Here is a 16,255-nt window from a genome sequence, read left to right on the forward strand (position 1 = left end):
GCTCTAAAAAGTGTACCGAAAAGCTGTTTTACATAAGTAATCCAGATCAAAACACTGAAAACTTAATACGTACGTACTATGTACAATACAAACTTTACACTTACTGGTTAGGTTTAAAGCGAACTTCAAAAATATGCAGCATAAAGAATCAGTCAAATGACTCAAATCGAAAGGTGGCAACATACACTGTTAATATTCGTACATAATGACAATACAATATAACGTTAATATTCGCACATATGGCAGTACAATATATCGTTAATATTCGTACATAAAACAACATCTGTACTGACGTATGCGAGTAAAAGTACTACATGCATAAAAGTACTACATGCATACATATAGAATATTATATACAATAATTATTATATGCAGTACGATTAATATTCAGATAGTGTATCGCTTCCCACATTGCAGACCCTCTCCCGCATTTTGCACGCTGCCCACAGATTCAATCAGGACGTTCACGGTTACACTTGTACTAACACTGCCGGGCATTTCATTATCCGCGGAAGCCTTGGTCATCGAAATCTCCTGCAGGTGAAAATATATACGAGCGCAAATCGCCACATCCGCATCCGCGCGATGCAGAATTCCACTGGGCTCCTCACCAAAACACTCTTCATACACCGCCGCCAATTTTCCATTGCGGCCACTGGGCATCACACTCCTGCCCATCTGCATGGTACACGCTTTCGGAATGCTGGAAAACGTACCATAAAGTGTTGCATTGCCATGGGCCCGGTAAATTTCCGATAAGACCACTTTCTCATCGAACTGTATGTTATGTCCTACGATGACGCCGGTGGTTTGCAGGTCGTCTTCCAAATACTGCAAAATCTCCTCGATTGCTTTTCCTCTTTCTTGGTCATTTTTCGTGTAATACCGTGCACCCGGGCCGCTCCTGGCGAGATGCGGATGCCGGTTTCCAGCTTGACAATGTGCTGTTGTTGAGCCACCAGTTTACCCGCTTTGTTGTAGATGTGCCAGGCTATTTCCACCATGCGGCATCTATTCCACGCACGCAGATGAGAAAACGGCGCACCGGGCGGGAATCCGGTGGTTTCGGTGTCCAGGACCATGACGTACTGATCGTCAATGCTGCCATCTGTGAGTTGATAACTCAGCATTAAAAAGCAAAATGGCGAGCAAAATATAGGTAAAATACAAGTTACAATATATTAAACAAATTCAGGTGCGCGCCTGTATTAAAGTGTATCAAAACTTCCAATATATGCAATCGAAAATAAGTAAAGCGTTATGCACCACATAATTATTTTCTTTAGCAAGAAAATAGGTATATCTTTGCTGCTAATACTATATATAACAGGTACGTATATCTTTCGTTTTGCTTGTTTAAGGAACCGGTTACTTGATGATGATTCTTGCGGGTTTGCTCCTTGCGGAATATTTGCGGCCTTCGGTTTATCCGCTTTTTTTGCGGACTGTCGTTTCTTTGCAGGTTTGTCCATTTTTCGTTATTACTACCTACTTTCCTTAAGCCAAACAAAATGGAGTTCAAGCACAACAATCTGAAGAGCGCATTAAATTGCATCCCGACCAAATTACAGCGCATGATTAATTGATTAATATATAGATATATATAGTGATATACTTATGATGTCTATTATTACCTTATAATGTCTGTAATTGACATAACTGTTGCTTTACATAATATCGCATAACATAATATTTCATAGTTAAAGTAATAACTCCATGGCGTTACCTGATTGCTGACAGAAAAGGAAAAGTTAACGTAACCGTAATCGGTGGTTCTGTTGTCTTCCCGAAATTCCCGAGCGGTAAACCTTAATAAAATTAATATAGTCCTCCGATTCCGATATATGCATGTGACAGTACTAGCAGCAACATCCAAGTTTCAATAAAAAAGAAAGTAAATACAGTTTCTGTATTTTTTAAAATCAGATTTTACCGATGTATATGTTACACAGAAAAATTTCAAATTTGTATGAAATTTCCATCAAAGAGTACAGCCAAAGCGGCCAAAGATACTAGCTGGCAGGCAGCTGAGTGTTGCAAGTTTCAGTAGTATCTTCTCGAATTCGAAGGATAAAGGGACGGTGATTAGAAGCAGGGAAGAGAAAGTGACTTTGTGCTGCATTGTCATAAATATGGCATGGGTCTGACTTTCACGAGGATCGATTTGCAACCGATTCGAACTTCGAACAGCTAGAGACAGGCTGTGTGTTTAACAGTAAATAAAAGACCGTAGTTTGCTTTGCAACGTTTCCCGCCATTTTGTTAATCGAATACGAATTTGCAGCCTTTATTTCTCCCCGCGCTGTTGCAGACAGTTTGGCCAGTGTACAATAGATACTAATATCTATATGACTACCGCGCTAAACGAAGTAGAGATTACGATAGCGTTTCAAGCTCACAACAGTTTGAAGTCCATTGTTGTATTAATAAGATTTTATCCGATTTATATACTTTCACGAAGCTTCTAATAATTATAGTCTAAAAGCTGCTGCCAATTTGACATACTGAAACAGTATCAACAAAATTAAGTCAAGAACATCATCTGAAAAATTAACGCAAATTACACACAACAACGGCATTTTTGTCAACAAATTAATGAATACCAATACTATAATTAACTGCCACTTGAGCCACACTAATAATTTACCCATACAATCGTTCAGTAGGAAAGGTTCGCAGCCAGGAAGCTTGAGCAATTTCGGTTATCCGAAAAAACGAGGCAAAAACCATAAATTATAGACAAAACCGATTTCCACAGCGCACTGTTAAATTACACCGATAACAGGAAGAACAAGATCATCTGAGATAACAAAAGGATTGTTTGCTTAACAAAACAGCACATACGCGACTGCCACAAACCCAACCACTGCAGCTGCAAGTCCGATTTTCCAATAAAATACGGTTTTCCTTTCCAGATTTTTCCCCATGGTCAAAGGAATAGCGCTGCCATCGCCTGACACTGCCGGAAGTTTAAAGTCACCGTTAACCCCATCTCCTGAATCTTCCCGTAGGATCCTGATACCATCCTGAAGCATGAAGTACACGCAAGCGCAAATCTCCACATCCGCATCCGCGCGGTGCAGCACTCCACTCGGAGCTTTGCCAAAACACTGTTCATAAACGACGGCCAATTTGGACTTTCGTCCGCCAGGCGTGATACTCCTAGCCATCTCCATTGTACACGCTGTGGGAATTTCGGAAAAGACCTGGAACAAGTCCGTTCTGTTTGCTCGGAACATTTCAGCAAGGATAACTTTCATATCAAATTGAATGTTATGGCCGACAACTACGGAAACATTATCCAAATCATTTTCCAAATATTGCAGAATATCGCCAATGGGCTTTCCCATTTGTTCAGACATTTCCCGAGTAATGCCGTGAACACGAATTGCTTCTGCAGGCATGTAAACGCTGGTGTCAAGTTTCACGATGTGTTGTTGCTTGCCCACAAACTTTCCTTTATTTGTGTAAAGATGCCATGCAATTTCGACCATACGGCATCTGTTCCATGGAAGAAAGTCCGAGGGTGGAGAATTTGGAGGGAATCCGGTCGTTTCCGTATCCAGCACCATTACGACACCGTTCTTTCGGACATTTCCTGAAGGATAAAGACTACACATATTCCACCGGATGTTAAGATTACTCTAAAAAGATTTTAAGAACATAGTGATCGCACTGAAACCTGTTCTTGCTGATTAAAAGCGGATCTGTGAAAACCGAAGAGAAATGAATTTATGCGAGAAAACATCGAGAAAAAACTACTCAATGACAGCAGTCAAATCCAAAAATCTAAATGTTTAAAAATTTTTTAACCGTAGTGCCCGCGCTTGCACTTTTAGTTATTCTGATGGCTATTCACTAAAAACAAGGAAAAAATACATACCATTTGCTTCAGGAGACGATTCTTTCACTTTGTGTGTTTCTTTGATGGATGTCTTTTTATGACTTTCTCCATTAAATCCATTTTGATGCTGAGATTTCCTTTCCGCGCCTATAACCAAAACAATTTTAAACGTGTCGCTAAACAAAATCCGCAAAACCGCTTGAACACAGAACGAACCGCTTAAATAATGATAAAAATAAACAAGGTTAATGATCATACTTTGCAACTGTTTTATTTGGAGAGCTTTCGAGAAGTCGTTATGGTTTTGTGTATCTGCACAACCATGTTCAACAAGTTGCAACAAGTTGCAAAAAACACCTCCTACCTGTAACACGACTTCTACTTATTCCAAATTTGGAAACGTTCGAGTATTTTACTGAAAAACACCAGTTTGCAAGGAAATAAAATTTTAAATTTGAACGAGATTATTTAGTCCTTACTTCTTGTCACTGGACCGTCAACTGAATCCACAGAAAGGTTGTAAAGAGATCGCGTGTGCTGGAACTTGTCTCCACTGGATTCGCCTCCAGATTTCTCCGTAAAAGAGCGCTGCTGTTCAGATTGCTCATCCGATTTATAATAAATCATACGCGAGTCTGGTGGGAAGGCTGCGATCAATTTTTGCCCAATGCCGAGAACAGCTGTTTCATCATGTGCTGGTCCGCAGTGGAAAGCAAAAGCGTGATCGTCCTTCGCGTCTTGATATCCTGCTCCTCGAGGCATGGCGGTGCTCACTCGTACGCGTGCAATCCCAGGGAATTGTCCTCCAAAGTACGCGTCCTTGACCATCTGCCACTTTTCATCGATGACCGTTTTAGAAAAGAACATCAGCCATTTTCCATTGGCATCGTCGTACAAGAAATCCTCCGATTCAGCAACGAGCCACGGATGACTTGTGCAAAGCGAAGGCTTGGCATCGCGATGAGGTGGACCAGAATTGGAGCTGTTGTTGCACTGGTTCGCACTGTGAACGGCTGTAAAGGCAGCCATGATCAAACGCAAGGATTTAACGGTTTAAAAATGTACGAATCGGATGTGAAGGACTTTTAAAACAGTATGAAAATTTGACCAATATGTACCGAATACCTATGTATACAATACACCCGCAAACTTATCTAGCAGAAAAATTCAAATTTCACCAGTAAACTCTAAATCACAGGGCCCCTCCACTGGAGTGGCTGTTCTGTCTGAGAAATTTCCTTAGCCATGTTGGTTCCATGGACAGTGGGCAGTGTCGCAATACACCCCCAGCGATATACGGAATGAGCTAAAAGTTTTGCCGCCAAAGCAAAGGATATCACTACCCTATGCTTTAAGTCCAGATTTGCAGGAGAAGCCGGATCCAGTTTTCCTTATTTGTAACTTTAAAGTTTTAACACAACACAAAGCGAGCATCCGTTTTAGGAATTCACTGTCCGCCGATGGGCCATTTGGCCAGACAGGTAGACCATAAATTTTCATCACTGAAATTTTCTGCAATTTGATTCTTCCGGTTATGCGGTATATTTCCGCTGATCAGAGTAATGATTGGGAAAGTTTATATTAGATCAGCAAATAACAGATCAAAATAATCAACAGGCTGTTTGTGAGCATAGACAGGAAGATAAGATAACAGTAAAACTGATCATGGCACTGTTATATAAGGCGGGTAAATTGCATGCTAGCCGTTTACATGGTGCTTTCTCCTCATTTGATATCCACCAGAGCCAGATAATAACGCTTCCGCTCAATTCGTAAGAGTTGTTAGCTTTCCCCACCAGTTGACCTTATTATTTGCCTCCTAAACCTACCTCCCAGAAATGACGCTTCGACAGATCCTGGCAGTGGTGTGTGCCTTCTTCATACCGCCGTTGGCAGTGATTTTACAGCAGGACACAATCACCAAGGATTTCTGGATAAATCTTTTGCTGACAATTCTGGTTTTCGTACCAGGTAATATAATTCTCTTACTGTACACTACGCAATTTTACTTCAGCGTAAACAAATAAAATTAAACTAGCAATAAAGTTTTTTGTGCCACCTGTTGGCCAAATAGTCTAAATATTTAGCCAAATTCACTAGCTAGATCAGCCTAGATGTGCATTGTCATCGTTTTAAAGTCACCATTTTGCGTTATTTAGGAGTAATACATGCGCTATGGATAATCTGTCGAAGCTGAAAGCAGCAATAACTCCGGGGTCGACCGCGGGAAGGTGCACCTTCATCCAAATGCTGCGGCACTGGACGAACTTACAATGCTGATACATGTCTGTACGGAAAATTAGAGACAACCTTTCACCGTACACACCGGCTTATGTTGTTTTGCAATTATTATTATGTTGTTAAGTTTTTCTACGGTACTTGCATGCTGCTAAACATGCAAATCTTCCTTTGCTGTTAAATCGGTGTCGCTTGCTACTGCATTCACACTCAATTAACAATAAAATGGCTTAATCCAGAACGTTTTACAGCTTGTAACACTTGTCCGCTTACTATTCACTTGTAAGAAGCGCATAAGTTTATCTTTTACAAATTATTAGCCTTTCCGTTGTCCGGCGAAAGAGCGAACGATCGAAGACACTTGCAAGGAATTATATGGACACTGCTATTATCCCGATCTGCAGTACAGTAGCTGCCAACTGGACGGTAGCTAGTTTGAAATCGCACTGGACAGCCGCATTTGCTACGTTTAATACTGCAAATTTGAAACGCAATTTTTTTATTTTGGTGATATTGATAGCAACTCAAAACGCCGCCGATCATGTAATTAAAAACAAAACATAAACTTCAGCCGTACTCAGGTAATTTTATAATGTCCAGAGTGGCTGACAATTGCGTAAGAAACACCGGTATGCGTGCGGCTAGCCACACAAACGAAGAAGCGCAAATTTATTCCTAATATAATAGCAACTCTTGTTTGTATTTACTGTGTTTCAAGAAATTTTGAGTGTGTTGAACTCTGATGGCTTACATATAAATTTGAATTCTCCTATAGCTGCGGCTGTAAGTTTGCCTGTAAACAACCTACAAGGTGGCGCGCAAGCTGTTTAGCCAAGGAAAACTGAAACATAATCGCATCTTCGGGATGGGGTATGTTAGAGGTTAAGGAAAAATGAGACCATCACTGGTTCTGCCATTGCGCGTCGGTGTATTTTTAGCAATCAAGCATGCATCTGCATGTAAACTGTCTCATTCAACTGCATGTGATGCTGAGTAACTGTTAGGACGAAGATTTCCCATTTCTCGTAGCTCTGCTGAGAAACGGAAGATGATATGCCCTAAACCGAGCATACACCAAAAATATTTCTCACAGACCAAATTTTCTTCGGCATTCTGATTGCCGGATGCGCTGCACTGTACTGTACGCGGTGGCAACATTCCACCGGACGACAACATGCAGATGCGCCTGCGTCCGTGATGCCATGCACAGTTACGACGTTGAAGTTATAAACAGTAATTAGACCAAGCCAGCACAGCTTTGCGAAGAATGGACATGAACGTTAATTTATAATACAGATTTTCGTGTCCTTTCTTGAAATCGCCCTACTGCCGGCATTGTGATATATAGGCCTTGATAGGAAATCGCGGTGGGAAAGCGAGCGATAATTGCCAGAACAGTTAGCCGGTATCCGCATTCTTTAAATACACATTGGCTTCCTGTGAGCAAGACACATGAGCCCTAGCCGTCTTTCGCCGGTCTAAACAGGAGCCAATTTCAGCAGTTTTACAGTGGCACGAAAGGGAAAATACATATCTTGACGTGCCGTGGCATCGAAAAGCATATGGGCGACACACACACAAGCGACGTTTGTGCTCCCGCGTCGCTGTCGATGTTATCGAACTAGGGAGGGGATTTCTGTATACGCGGCAAGCGAAGAACGTGGCCGCCAGATGCTGGTTATGTGTGTATGCACTAATTAACGACTTGGTCGGCGCTGGTCAGTTGTGGACTTGTTGATGAGGAGGATGTTTAGCGGAATGGCGGTTTAGCGTAAATGGGAGTGGACAGTGTCTTGTTTGTATTGGATCTGTCCAGAGGGAAACGACGAGATGCTGATGCGACTGTTAATCATTAACACCAGTCTATCCTGATAGGATCATCTTTTATCGATAAATTGCGAAGGATCGCGTGGGCATACTCAATACTGGATTAAAAGAATATAATCGCTGATCATCTCCAGCCTCTAATGAATAGCACAAGCTGGAGTGGAGGGCTTCTTATATTGCACTGTGCCGGTATTTTTGGCGTGTAAATGTCGCTTGGACATTTAGTCGACGCGGATATCCTCTGGTGAATCCCGATAAATCATAGTTAGCGGTTAAGCTTGCACATCACCTGGACAACTAAAGCATCTCTAAGTATAGTGGCATATATTACGGTAAGGCAGAGTATGGACTACAACGCAATTTTCGTGATATTTTAGCGATAATTATTGGTTATTCGGGTTCTATTGCTTTTAGGAATTTATTACGCACTCGCGTAATTTGTGTTCGGAATGCTTAGTGCGTGTGTGGCCTAATATTAGGTAAGCAGCGGAGTCAAACTTCTACTTCATTTTAACAGTAGTAACTACCCTGTATTCACAGTTTAATTTAAAGACTTGTACATGAGGTCACTAAATTTAACTGGTTTAATACGTTACACTGTCCTGACGCTGGAAAATCAAAACGCGCAGTTGTGTGTGCCTTGTTGTTTGTTTAATTTGTGTCATATATTATATTATTAGCAGTATAAGCGAAGCCTACAGATACCTATAATCTTAACTATCAATTTTTAACTGCTAGATAAAGTGTTCAATAATATTACGCGGTATTTATGAAAACACAGTCAGTGTTCCAGCATAGTACAGACAGATACATTGTGTGTTACAATAATTTACTTGTTTATGTATAATGTTATGAATTAGTGCTAACTCGATTCAATATGTTTTTTACGTACTTATATTGTAAGCACACACGACTTACTTGCATACTCTGTACGATATGTCGAAAAATGTATTTTCTATGCAAAAAAAACATTAAAAAGAGATTCGGTTTGCTTTCGATCGAATCAAAGCTACCTCACGTGGGCGTGATTAAAAACACAATCCTTCACGTCAGAAGGAGCGGCGCTGGTGGAATTAAAACATTCATGTGATTTATTAATAATTAATTAAAGTACATATGGATCATCTTAGTTCTTCCTAACTTGATATTAATTATGAATTTTTTAATTTTTGGCTCAGTTGGAAGGGAACAGTTACAGTTTGACCATATATAGTATACAGATCGAGAGTAGCAGTACCCTCAGTCACAAGCCTCGCTTCTGAATGCTGTTCAGTTTTCATTTATTACCCATAATTTTTTTAGAGGCGCGCTTTTATTTTAGTTTACTTAAATAAAGAAAACGTTAAGCCTGGATCATTTCAAACATTTATTAATTTTTATATACAAAATTAATTATTCTCAAACACGTCGGCATGTTTCATAAATCGTAACATTACAGGCAACAGTTCCTAGTACGGATTTTATGGGCAAACAAAGTTGGTAACGTGCGCGGGATGCGTATCAGCCTGTTCTTGTGAACGGCTAACCTTTTAAATTAATATAATAGGTTCTCCTGATGAAATTCATTTTTGGCAGGTTCATACTGTAAACGCGACATAATACGAATACTTAACGTAAATGGATACCGCAAGGCACCTGCTACTGTGGTACATTTGTTTGTTGCCATTAACAAGTGGACATCCTGCCCGGAATGCGCACCGATCATTGAAAACTGGTATGTCACAAGCACGTGGGAAAGGAAGGGCACAAACCAAAGCCTTTTAACTGAATCCCCAAAGGAGGCATTTAAGCTTCCGATTACGTACAAACACAGATACCATACTTATGCCGGCATGTAGTCGCATACTTACGCTCCTGCGTTTCCCGTTTCGGAATTGCGCCGTTAATGTTCCTGCGTTTGCCATTAATAATTAAACTTAAATGGAGCTTGCAAACCTTATGGTTAGATTAGTTTGGTTTTGAAGTAGATGCGCAGTGTGAAGCGGATAGCTACCACGCCATTGCTGAATGCTCTGGGTGGCTAACAGCTGATTGTTTTGTCGTTGCCGCTTTATTATCTACAGCCAATCATAGTAAGAACGCCAGTCGTCTTCGCAGTACATATTGGAAGAGTATTTTCGTTACTGTTATATCACAACAATCCTGCAACGTTAATGTTTATCGTAATATATTTGTAATGCACAGAGGATCACCGGATATTTACTTTTTCAGAAACTGAAACGAATCTTCCATGCCGTTTGGTAAAGGTCATGTTCTGTGTAGGCATTCGTCCACCACGTTTGATAACACCACACCAACCGGAATTACATGCCGGAGTGGGAACCAAGAAGACCGAAGTTAATTGTGATATTCACGGCAGTAAGAACTCCACGTCCATTGCGTGGTTTCGCAATGGCTCTCAGATCATTCCTGGTGGCGATCATGACAACAAACGGTTCGATACAAGAAAGTCCGGATTCGTGCTGGTGGTGCATAATTTAAAGCCATCCGATCATAAAAGTGTTATCGGCTGCCGTTTAACAAACTCACACGGCACAACTTGGAAAAACGTGACCTTAATAGTGGTTTCTGAGGCGGAAATAATAGCAGAACACAGCATCCCCAGCTTGTTTCAGGACGACATTGTACCACGTCGATCTGTCGGCAAAAAGCCCGGTATGTAAAATCTGACAGCTGTTTACTTGTTGATGGCTATCTGTGTTTTGGCTGATCAGTATGTTGGCAAAATCTCAATTCGACGTGCTGTATACAACATATCAGCAGCTACGTTAGACTACATCATATGAATACAACGCGTACTAACTGAAATCAATAAAACCGTTTTAGAACCGCAAGCGCCATACGTTTTATTGCACTCTGGAGCCAACACGACTTCGCCAAAAGAATTCGAAGTTAGGGAACCCGTTGGAGAAAACGGATTCCTGCGTTGTCCGGTCGCGGGTTTCCCTGAGCCGTCAGTGATCTGGAAAAAGGACGGAGTTATCGTTATAAGAGTAAGTCTGGACCACCTTGAGCTTGGAGCGTACTGCATGTAGTAATTCTGTGAACTATACTTAACTGGTGATAAATTTTGTTACTATGTAATGCAGGCAGCACTTTGGTGGTTTGGTTTTAAAATGGCTGTAGTATAATTTGCAGGTAGTATTCAGAAATCATTTAAGTGTTCATCTAATAATTTTAATGCACGTAGACGGAAAGGATTTCCTTGCCTCCAGATCTCTCTTTGCGCATCGAAGCTATGCAAGTAACCGACAGTGGGCATTATCAGTGCACAGCCAAAAATGATTATGGATCAGCAGTAATTAACTATGATGTTCAAGTCTCCAGTAAGTTTGAACACTAAAGTAATTTATTTATAAAAATAACAACAAAACTGGAAGCTACACTGTAACACCATGTATACAGAATATGGATAGCACGGTCTAAGTGGCTGTACTGTAGATGTTCACGCTGGACCACCGATCATCGAAAGCGATTATCCAAAAAACATAAGCGTCGTGATTGGTCAGTCGGCTTCTTTCGAATGCAAGGTGATAAGTGGATTTCATCCTTTTGTTGCCTGGTTCCACTACGTATCGGGAACAAGCGTTATCGGTAAAACGCTCGATGTGGACAACACCATTATGATTACAGTAAGGTTTTCACTAACAAATTACAAAAAAGCAGAATGTTCTAACCTAAATTAAACAGCATTGCATGTACGCAGTTTATATTTCTAGGAAGAAGCCACAATGTGATTTATTTTGTTCCTTTATGTTTAGCCTTCAGACAAATACGATCTGTCCGACGCATTCAAACTGGTGATCGTAAATGTAACACTGAACGATTCCGGTATCTATGGCTGTGCAGTCGAAAATCCCGAGGGATCCACTGAACGACGCGCGTATCTGGAAGTGAAGCTAGGTAACGGACGTAGTAGTTTTCCACTTTGTGTTGGATTATTTCAACTTTAAAATTTGGTCGCACTCTTGCAAAATTAACTAAATAATTACAATTAAAATTTACATGATATCACAGCATTGTCCCATCTATATTATTAAGTAAACTAAAGAAAATATAAATTCATCTAGAAACTTTCAAAAATTTGATGCGAAAGGACCGTATATAAATGATGCAAGCTTTATTTCCTATGATATTGCAGAACCGGATGTTGTATCTACTCCAACATCGTCCAGTTTCCACCTCTTTATTGGCATCGCAGCGGCCATCGGTCTGATCTTTCTTTTTGCTGTGGCATGCTTATTCTACTGCTTTTGTAAAAAATCTCATGCCGACCGGCTGGCTGAAAAAGTCTCCCATATCCCTATCTCCACCTATCGGAAACGAATGAAAATCATCCAACGGCAAGACTCCGGGCACAGCGATAACACCATGATCGTCGGACATATTTTTGTAGAGGATGACTGGCATGCGGCTGGTGGCAGTATGACCAACAGCGGCTCCATTGTGACCACCCAGGCCACAACGACCAGCCACTGCAATTCCACCATTGAATACGTTATGCCCGACAACTGGGAATGGGACTGGGTGTACGATCGGAAGAAGTTGGAGGATTTCAATCCGGATAAGCCTATTGGCGAAGGGGCTTTTGGAAAGGTCATCAAGGCTAGAGCTAATAATCTTCCACGGGGTGGGGGAGATGCGACGGTAGCAGTCAAAACGACGAAAGGTGCGCCAGATATTATTGAATGTAGCATCTTGGTAGAAAAATACTCATTTATTCAAGAGTTATTGTCATGCGGTCATGTCGCTACCGTATTGCAGGAACTTGTGCCATTTCATGATTATATTAATGCAATATTTGGGATTGCCGCTTCTATAAAGCATCACACTATACAATGGTCACATTAGCAATTTACAGGGTTAATTAACCTACGCGTACAGTGACCTGTTTAAGTAATCATAACTTGCTTATACTAGCTAAAATGTTCTCGTTTAGCAGAAACTGGCTCGGAATCGGAATTTGTGGCATTAATGCAAGAATTCCTCATAATGGTAGCGGTTGGACCTCATCGAAACATCATCAATGTACTGGGCTGCTGCGTGGAAGAAGGGCCATTTCTTGTTCTTGTCGAATATGCACCGTTTGGAAATCTACGGGAATTCTTACGGCAACGCCGTAAAAACGATGGTTACGAGCAGCCTATTGGAATGCCACAAATTACTCAACGAGATTTGGGACGATTTGCTGTGGAAATAGCTTGCGGCATGGAATACTTGTCATCGAAGCGAGTAAGTATGTTTATTTTCATCTTTTTTTTGCAAAAACGTAACTGGTTTATACTGCATTCTGCATCTACAAAGTATTGTACGACAATACACGACAGTAAATATATGACTTATTACAGTAACTGATGTGTGAAAGGCCAGTTTTTCGATTGATTTGCAGTTGACTAACGGTTCAAATTTTCAGATTATTCATCGTGATTTGGCGGCAAGAAACATTCTTGTTGGAGAAAATCAGACTATGAAAATAGCCGATTTCGGGCTAGCCAGGGACATCTATGATCAAGAATATTATAGAAAAACATTGAGTAATAACTCAACTTCGGTAATTGTTGCCATTGTTGTACTCCCCAGTTCATCGCCGGCTTTGCAGCTATGACACTTTTGACTGTGCATTGCAGGATCGTATACCTGTTAAGTGGATGGCTTTAGAAGCGCTTCGTGACCTTGTGTACACCTACAAGAGCGACATGTACGTCAGCAACATACGTAATTAGCGATAAGCATCATGACGTACAAGTACTTCCATCTAATTTTCGTTTAACGACAATCGGCCATCAAGGATAGCACTACGATTAGTACGATATATTGTATGTGTATATGTAGATATATGAGTATATATATATACAAATTTCTGGTCGTACAGATGGTCATTTGGGGTTCTTTTATGGGAAATAATGTCATTTGGCGCCAGTCCTTACCCGTGGATGAATGAATTTTCACAACTGTTCCATTTCTTGGACTCCGGCCGCCGAATGGATGCACCGCGAAACACACCGACCGCATAGTAAGACTTGCACTTCAGCTAAAAATTGCGCGTGTAACGTATTAACTTGTATAGTTATGATATAATGCTGCAATGTTGGCATAAAGATCCGGACCTGCGCCCGTCGTTTTCCGACCTCATACAACAGCTCTATCTAATTCTGAACGGATCGGTAAGAATTGTTGTACCAATGCATGTAAGCTTGAGTCCGCATTTGTGATTCTGCATGTCCTGCAGATCCTACAATATGTACTTGATTCATTGAAGTACGTAACCAAAAAGAGCGGCTTGTATGCCGGCTTCCCCTCCCTGGTCTGATTGCAAATAGAAATAACTTTTTAATACTTCGAATAAATCAATAAGCACCGAAAAAAATTATTAACATGTAAGATAACAATCCTTTTTGCCGGTAAAGAACTGCAGCTAGTCAATTAAACACTGTGAAAATTTAGCAATAGTGCAGACTGTTTTTCCAGTTCCACAAAAATTCAAACACAAACGGTGTTCTTAAATTATTACAACAATGTGTTAAGCATGGTTTGAGTACAGTCTACATAGCACACACAATACAATAATACTTTCTTGCAGGAGTATTTGGAGATTTCGAAAGAAGAATTCCCTATGCTGGAAAACAATCCGCAGTATATGTTCGTGCCTGCCTCAAGAGCAAATACTGACCCCAATGCAACTGTGAAATCAGCCCTGCTTTCCTAGCGATAATTTGTACATTGGTTTTTTACCGTATCGACGCATTAAAATAAAGTTTTTTGTGCTTTATTTCAACAAGACAACATATTCTGAATAAATTTTATTCCCGTACTTGATCAATAAGGCGATTTTCATTTTTTTAGTTCTTACTGACGTTGTTTGAATGGATTTATTTATGTTTTTTGCCTGCGGCTTATTGTTAGCATCCTCCTCTCTTTGTTCCCGGTTAAAGTGTACATCTTTTACTACAGTACCGATAGATACCAATAGCTTTCTCACGAGTAGGTAGCGGAATAGTACGTTTGTGTTGTGTGCACCACAAGATAAAGTAGTTAAATTCAAACTGTTAAACTAGGTAAATATGTATTCACGGTTTACTGAAAGTGTACTTCTACCCGTATACTATAAAAAACGCAGATTATGATTTTGTCAATTATTCATGCGATGCCATCACATATAAAATCTACAGAACGCTTTATTCTGTTATGTTACGAAATATTGTTAGATAAGAAGTGTTCTTGCGCACTAAGGTTAATGATAATCAATGGAGTTTTCTTCTGTAAGTCTTCTTCAGTAAGTAGCCCTGCTTAAATAGCGTTGGTGAAAATCAGCTACGACGGACTTCCAGTCAACGCAGTCTTGTATCCTTCCGGCGTTGCGGATCCGTCGAGACCACTGACGGCTACCTGCGAAAATTGTTACAAAACAATGCTATAACCTTTGAAACTTATTAGTTTCTAACGTGTCGCGCTGTACCAAAAAGGGTGCGTTAACACCTAAGCTACTCATGCACTGCTATCTCACCTATTGCCATGACATGAGTCGCGCTAGCAATACTTTTACGTGACAAGTGATGACCATGAATAAAATGAGAGCCTTCACTGTGTAAGGATTTGGTGGAGCCCGAAGATTTTGATGACAGAATCGTTTCCGATACGGAGGGATTTTCTGTAATAAGAAATGGGATTAGTCGATTTTGCTTATCCGTAAAGTCATAGTTCGTGCATCTCAAACATGTGGAGTGGGTAATTATCTGCTGTCAATATTCGTATTTAAAAAACTTTTCAAATCTTCAACTGAGTTCAAAATGCATGCATACAGTGCCACCACAGGTAATTCCAGCAACTAAAAAGTGACCTGTTGCATTTTCAAGCTTTTGTACGAGTACGTTTCTGTTTGATTTGTACAGTGTCTTACCCTGGTGCTGTAGTACAGTAAAGAATAAAATCGGGAGAAGGAGTAAATTAAGAGGCGGGGGAGTTAGCAGGGATTTTTCAGTATTGAGCACAAGCGCTGCACGCCCGTGTTTCCACTCCATATCCGAACGCGACTGCACTCTTTTGTAAGTATTGGTAAATGTGGCCACCAGGATTTTTAGAATTACTGCCAAAACGAAGCAACATTTCAAAACAAATCAATTTTTTTCTTGATGCAGAAGTGCGCCTTCCTACCGATGACGGCCACTGCAACAAAGAAAAGAATTAGCATCTGGTCTTCCCTTTAAAATATTACCCGAAGATGCATTTACTCATTAAATAAGTCATATGGAAAATTTCGATTAAAGTGTCGGCGAACACTGGTCCATCGTTGGCCGCTGCGAACTCTGGCTCCGTTATGCGATCGTACAGAGAAAAGTATAGTTTGCG

The 16,255-nt window shown here is 40.6% G+C and overlaps 3 protein-coding genes and 1 pseudogene across 5 annotated transcripts; 1 reads left to right on the plus strand and 3 right to left on the minus strand.

The window, feature by feature from the left end:
• Positions 1-229: 229 nt before the first annotated feature.
• Positions 230-2,081, minus strand: LOC129600196 (uncharacterized; annotated as a pseudogene).
• A 352-nt stretch (positions 2,082-2,433) lies between these two features.
• On the minus strand, positions 2,434-5,360 carry LOC129600181 (uncharacterized). Of its 2 annotated transcripts, XM_055498610.1 has the most exons (4): positions 5,023-5,360; positions 4,324-4,857; positions 3,884-3,991; positions 2,434-3,598 (listed from the first exon to the last, which is right to left on the minus strand). In XM_055498610.1, exons 2-4 carry the CDS (start codon positions 4,709-4,711, stop codon positions 2,826-2,828), a joined length of 1,269 nt encoding a protein of 422 aa, XP_055354585.1. In that variant the 5' UTR covers positions 4,712-4,857; positions 5,023-5,360; the 3' UTR covers positions 2,434-2,825. The 2 variants fall into 2 exon arrangements, with proteins under 2 accessions (XP_055354585.1, XP_055354584.1); XM_055498609.1 differs by lacking the exon at positions 5,023-5,360 and having other exon boundaries at positions 4,324-5,008.
• Positions 5,361-7,304: 1,944 nt separating this feature from the next.
• Positions 7,305-14,899, plus strand: LOC129600151 (fibroblast growth factor receptor 2-like). 2 transcript variants are annotated; one of them, XM_055498562.1, is made up of 15 exons: positions 7,305-8,241; positions 8,324-8,388; positions 9,485-9,623; positions 10,172-10,564; positions 10,736-10,902; positions 11,100-11,235; positions 11,351-11,541; positions 11,671-11,812; positions 12,051-12,578; positions 12,849-13,141; positions 13,323-13,460; positions 13,537-13,607; positions 13,782-13,922; positions 13,977-14,073; positions 14,490-14,899. In XM_055498562.1, the coding sequence occupies exons 3-15, from the start codon at positions 9,527-9,529 to the stop codon at positions 14,613-14,615; spliced, it is 2,520 nt and encodes an 839-aa protein (XP_055354537.1). In that variant the 5' UTR covers positions 7,305-8,241; positions 8,324-8,388; positions 9,485-9,526; the 3' UTR covers positions 14,616-14,899. The 2 variants fall into 2 exon arrangements, with proteins under 2 accessions (XP_055354537.1, XP_055354538.1); XM_055498563.1 differs by having other exon boundaries at positions 7,306-8,241; positions 12,852-13,141.
• A 207-nt stretch (positions 14,900-15,106) lies between these two features.
• Positions 15,107-15,987, minus strand: LOC129600204 (uncharacterized). Its single transcript, XM_055498647.1, has 3 exons — positions 15,807-15,987; positions 15,414-15,557; positions 15,107-15,295 (listed from the first exon to the last, which is right to left on the minus strand). Exons 1-3 carry the CDS (start codon positions 15,925-15,927, stop codon positions 15,180-15,182), a joined length of 381 nt encoding a protein of 126 aa, XP_055354622.1. The 5' UTR covers positions 15,928-15,987; the 3' UTR covers positions 15,107-15,179.
• Between the last annotated feature and the right edge of the window lie 268 nt (positions 15,988-16,255).

Source organism: Paramacrobiotus metropolitanus, unplaced genomic scaffold (assembly GCF_019649055.1).
Source record: "Paramacrobiotus metropolitanus isolate TYO unplaced genomic scaffold, Prichtersi_v1.0 Parri_scaffold0000166, whole genome shotgun sequence".
NCBI classification, from domain to species: Eukaryota; Metazoa; Tardigrada; class Eutardigrada; order Parachela; family Macrobiotidae; genus Paramacrobiotus; species Paramacrobiotus metropolitanus.

Coding starts and splice junctions, on each gene's coding strand:
- LOC129600181 (XM_055498609.1), bottom strand. CDS start 4,873: ATGGCTGCCTTTACAGCCGTTCACAGTGCGAACCAGTGCAACAACAGC. Junction 3,992..4,323: donor TGACGGTCCAGTGACAAGAA/GTAAGGACTAAA, acceptor TTTTGGTTATAG/GCGCGGAAAGGAAATCTCAG. Junction 3,599..3,883: donor ATCGTCTCCTGAAGCAAATG/GTATGTATTTTT, acceptor TTTATCCTTCAG/GAAATGTCCGAAAGAACGGT.
- LOC129600151 (XM_055498562.1), top strand. CDS start 9,527: ATGGATACCGCAAGGCACCTGCTACTGTGGTACATTTGTTTGTTGCCA. Junction 13,142..13,322: donor AATACTTGTCATCGAAGCGA/GTAAGTATGTTT, acceptor TCAAATTTTCAG/ATTATTCATCGTGATTTGGC. Junction 14,074..14,489: donor ATCTAATTCTGAACGGATCG/GTAAGAATTGTT, acceptor ACTTTCTTGCAG/GAGTATTTGGAGATTTCGAA.
- LOC129600204 (XM_055498647.1), bottom strand. CDS start 15,927: ATGGAGTGGAAACACGGGCGTGCAGCGCTTGTGCTCAATACTGAAAAA. Junction 15,558..15,806: donor TACTGTACTACAGCACCAGG/GTAAGACACTGT, acceptor TTCTTATTACAG/AAAATCCCTCCGTATCGGAA. Junction 15,296..15,413: donor GACTCATGTCATGGCAATAG/GTGAGATAGCAG, acceptor CAATTTTCGCAG/GTAGCCGTCAGTGGTCTCGA.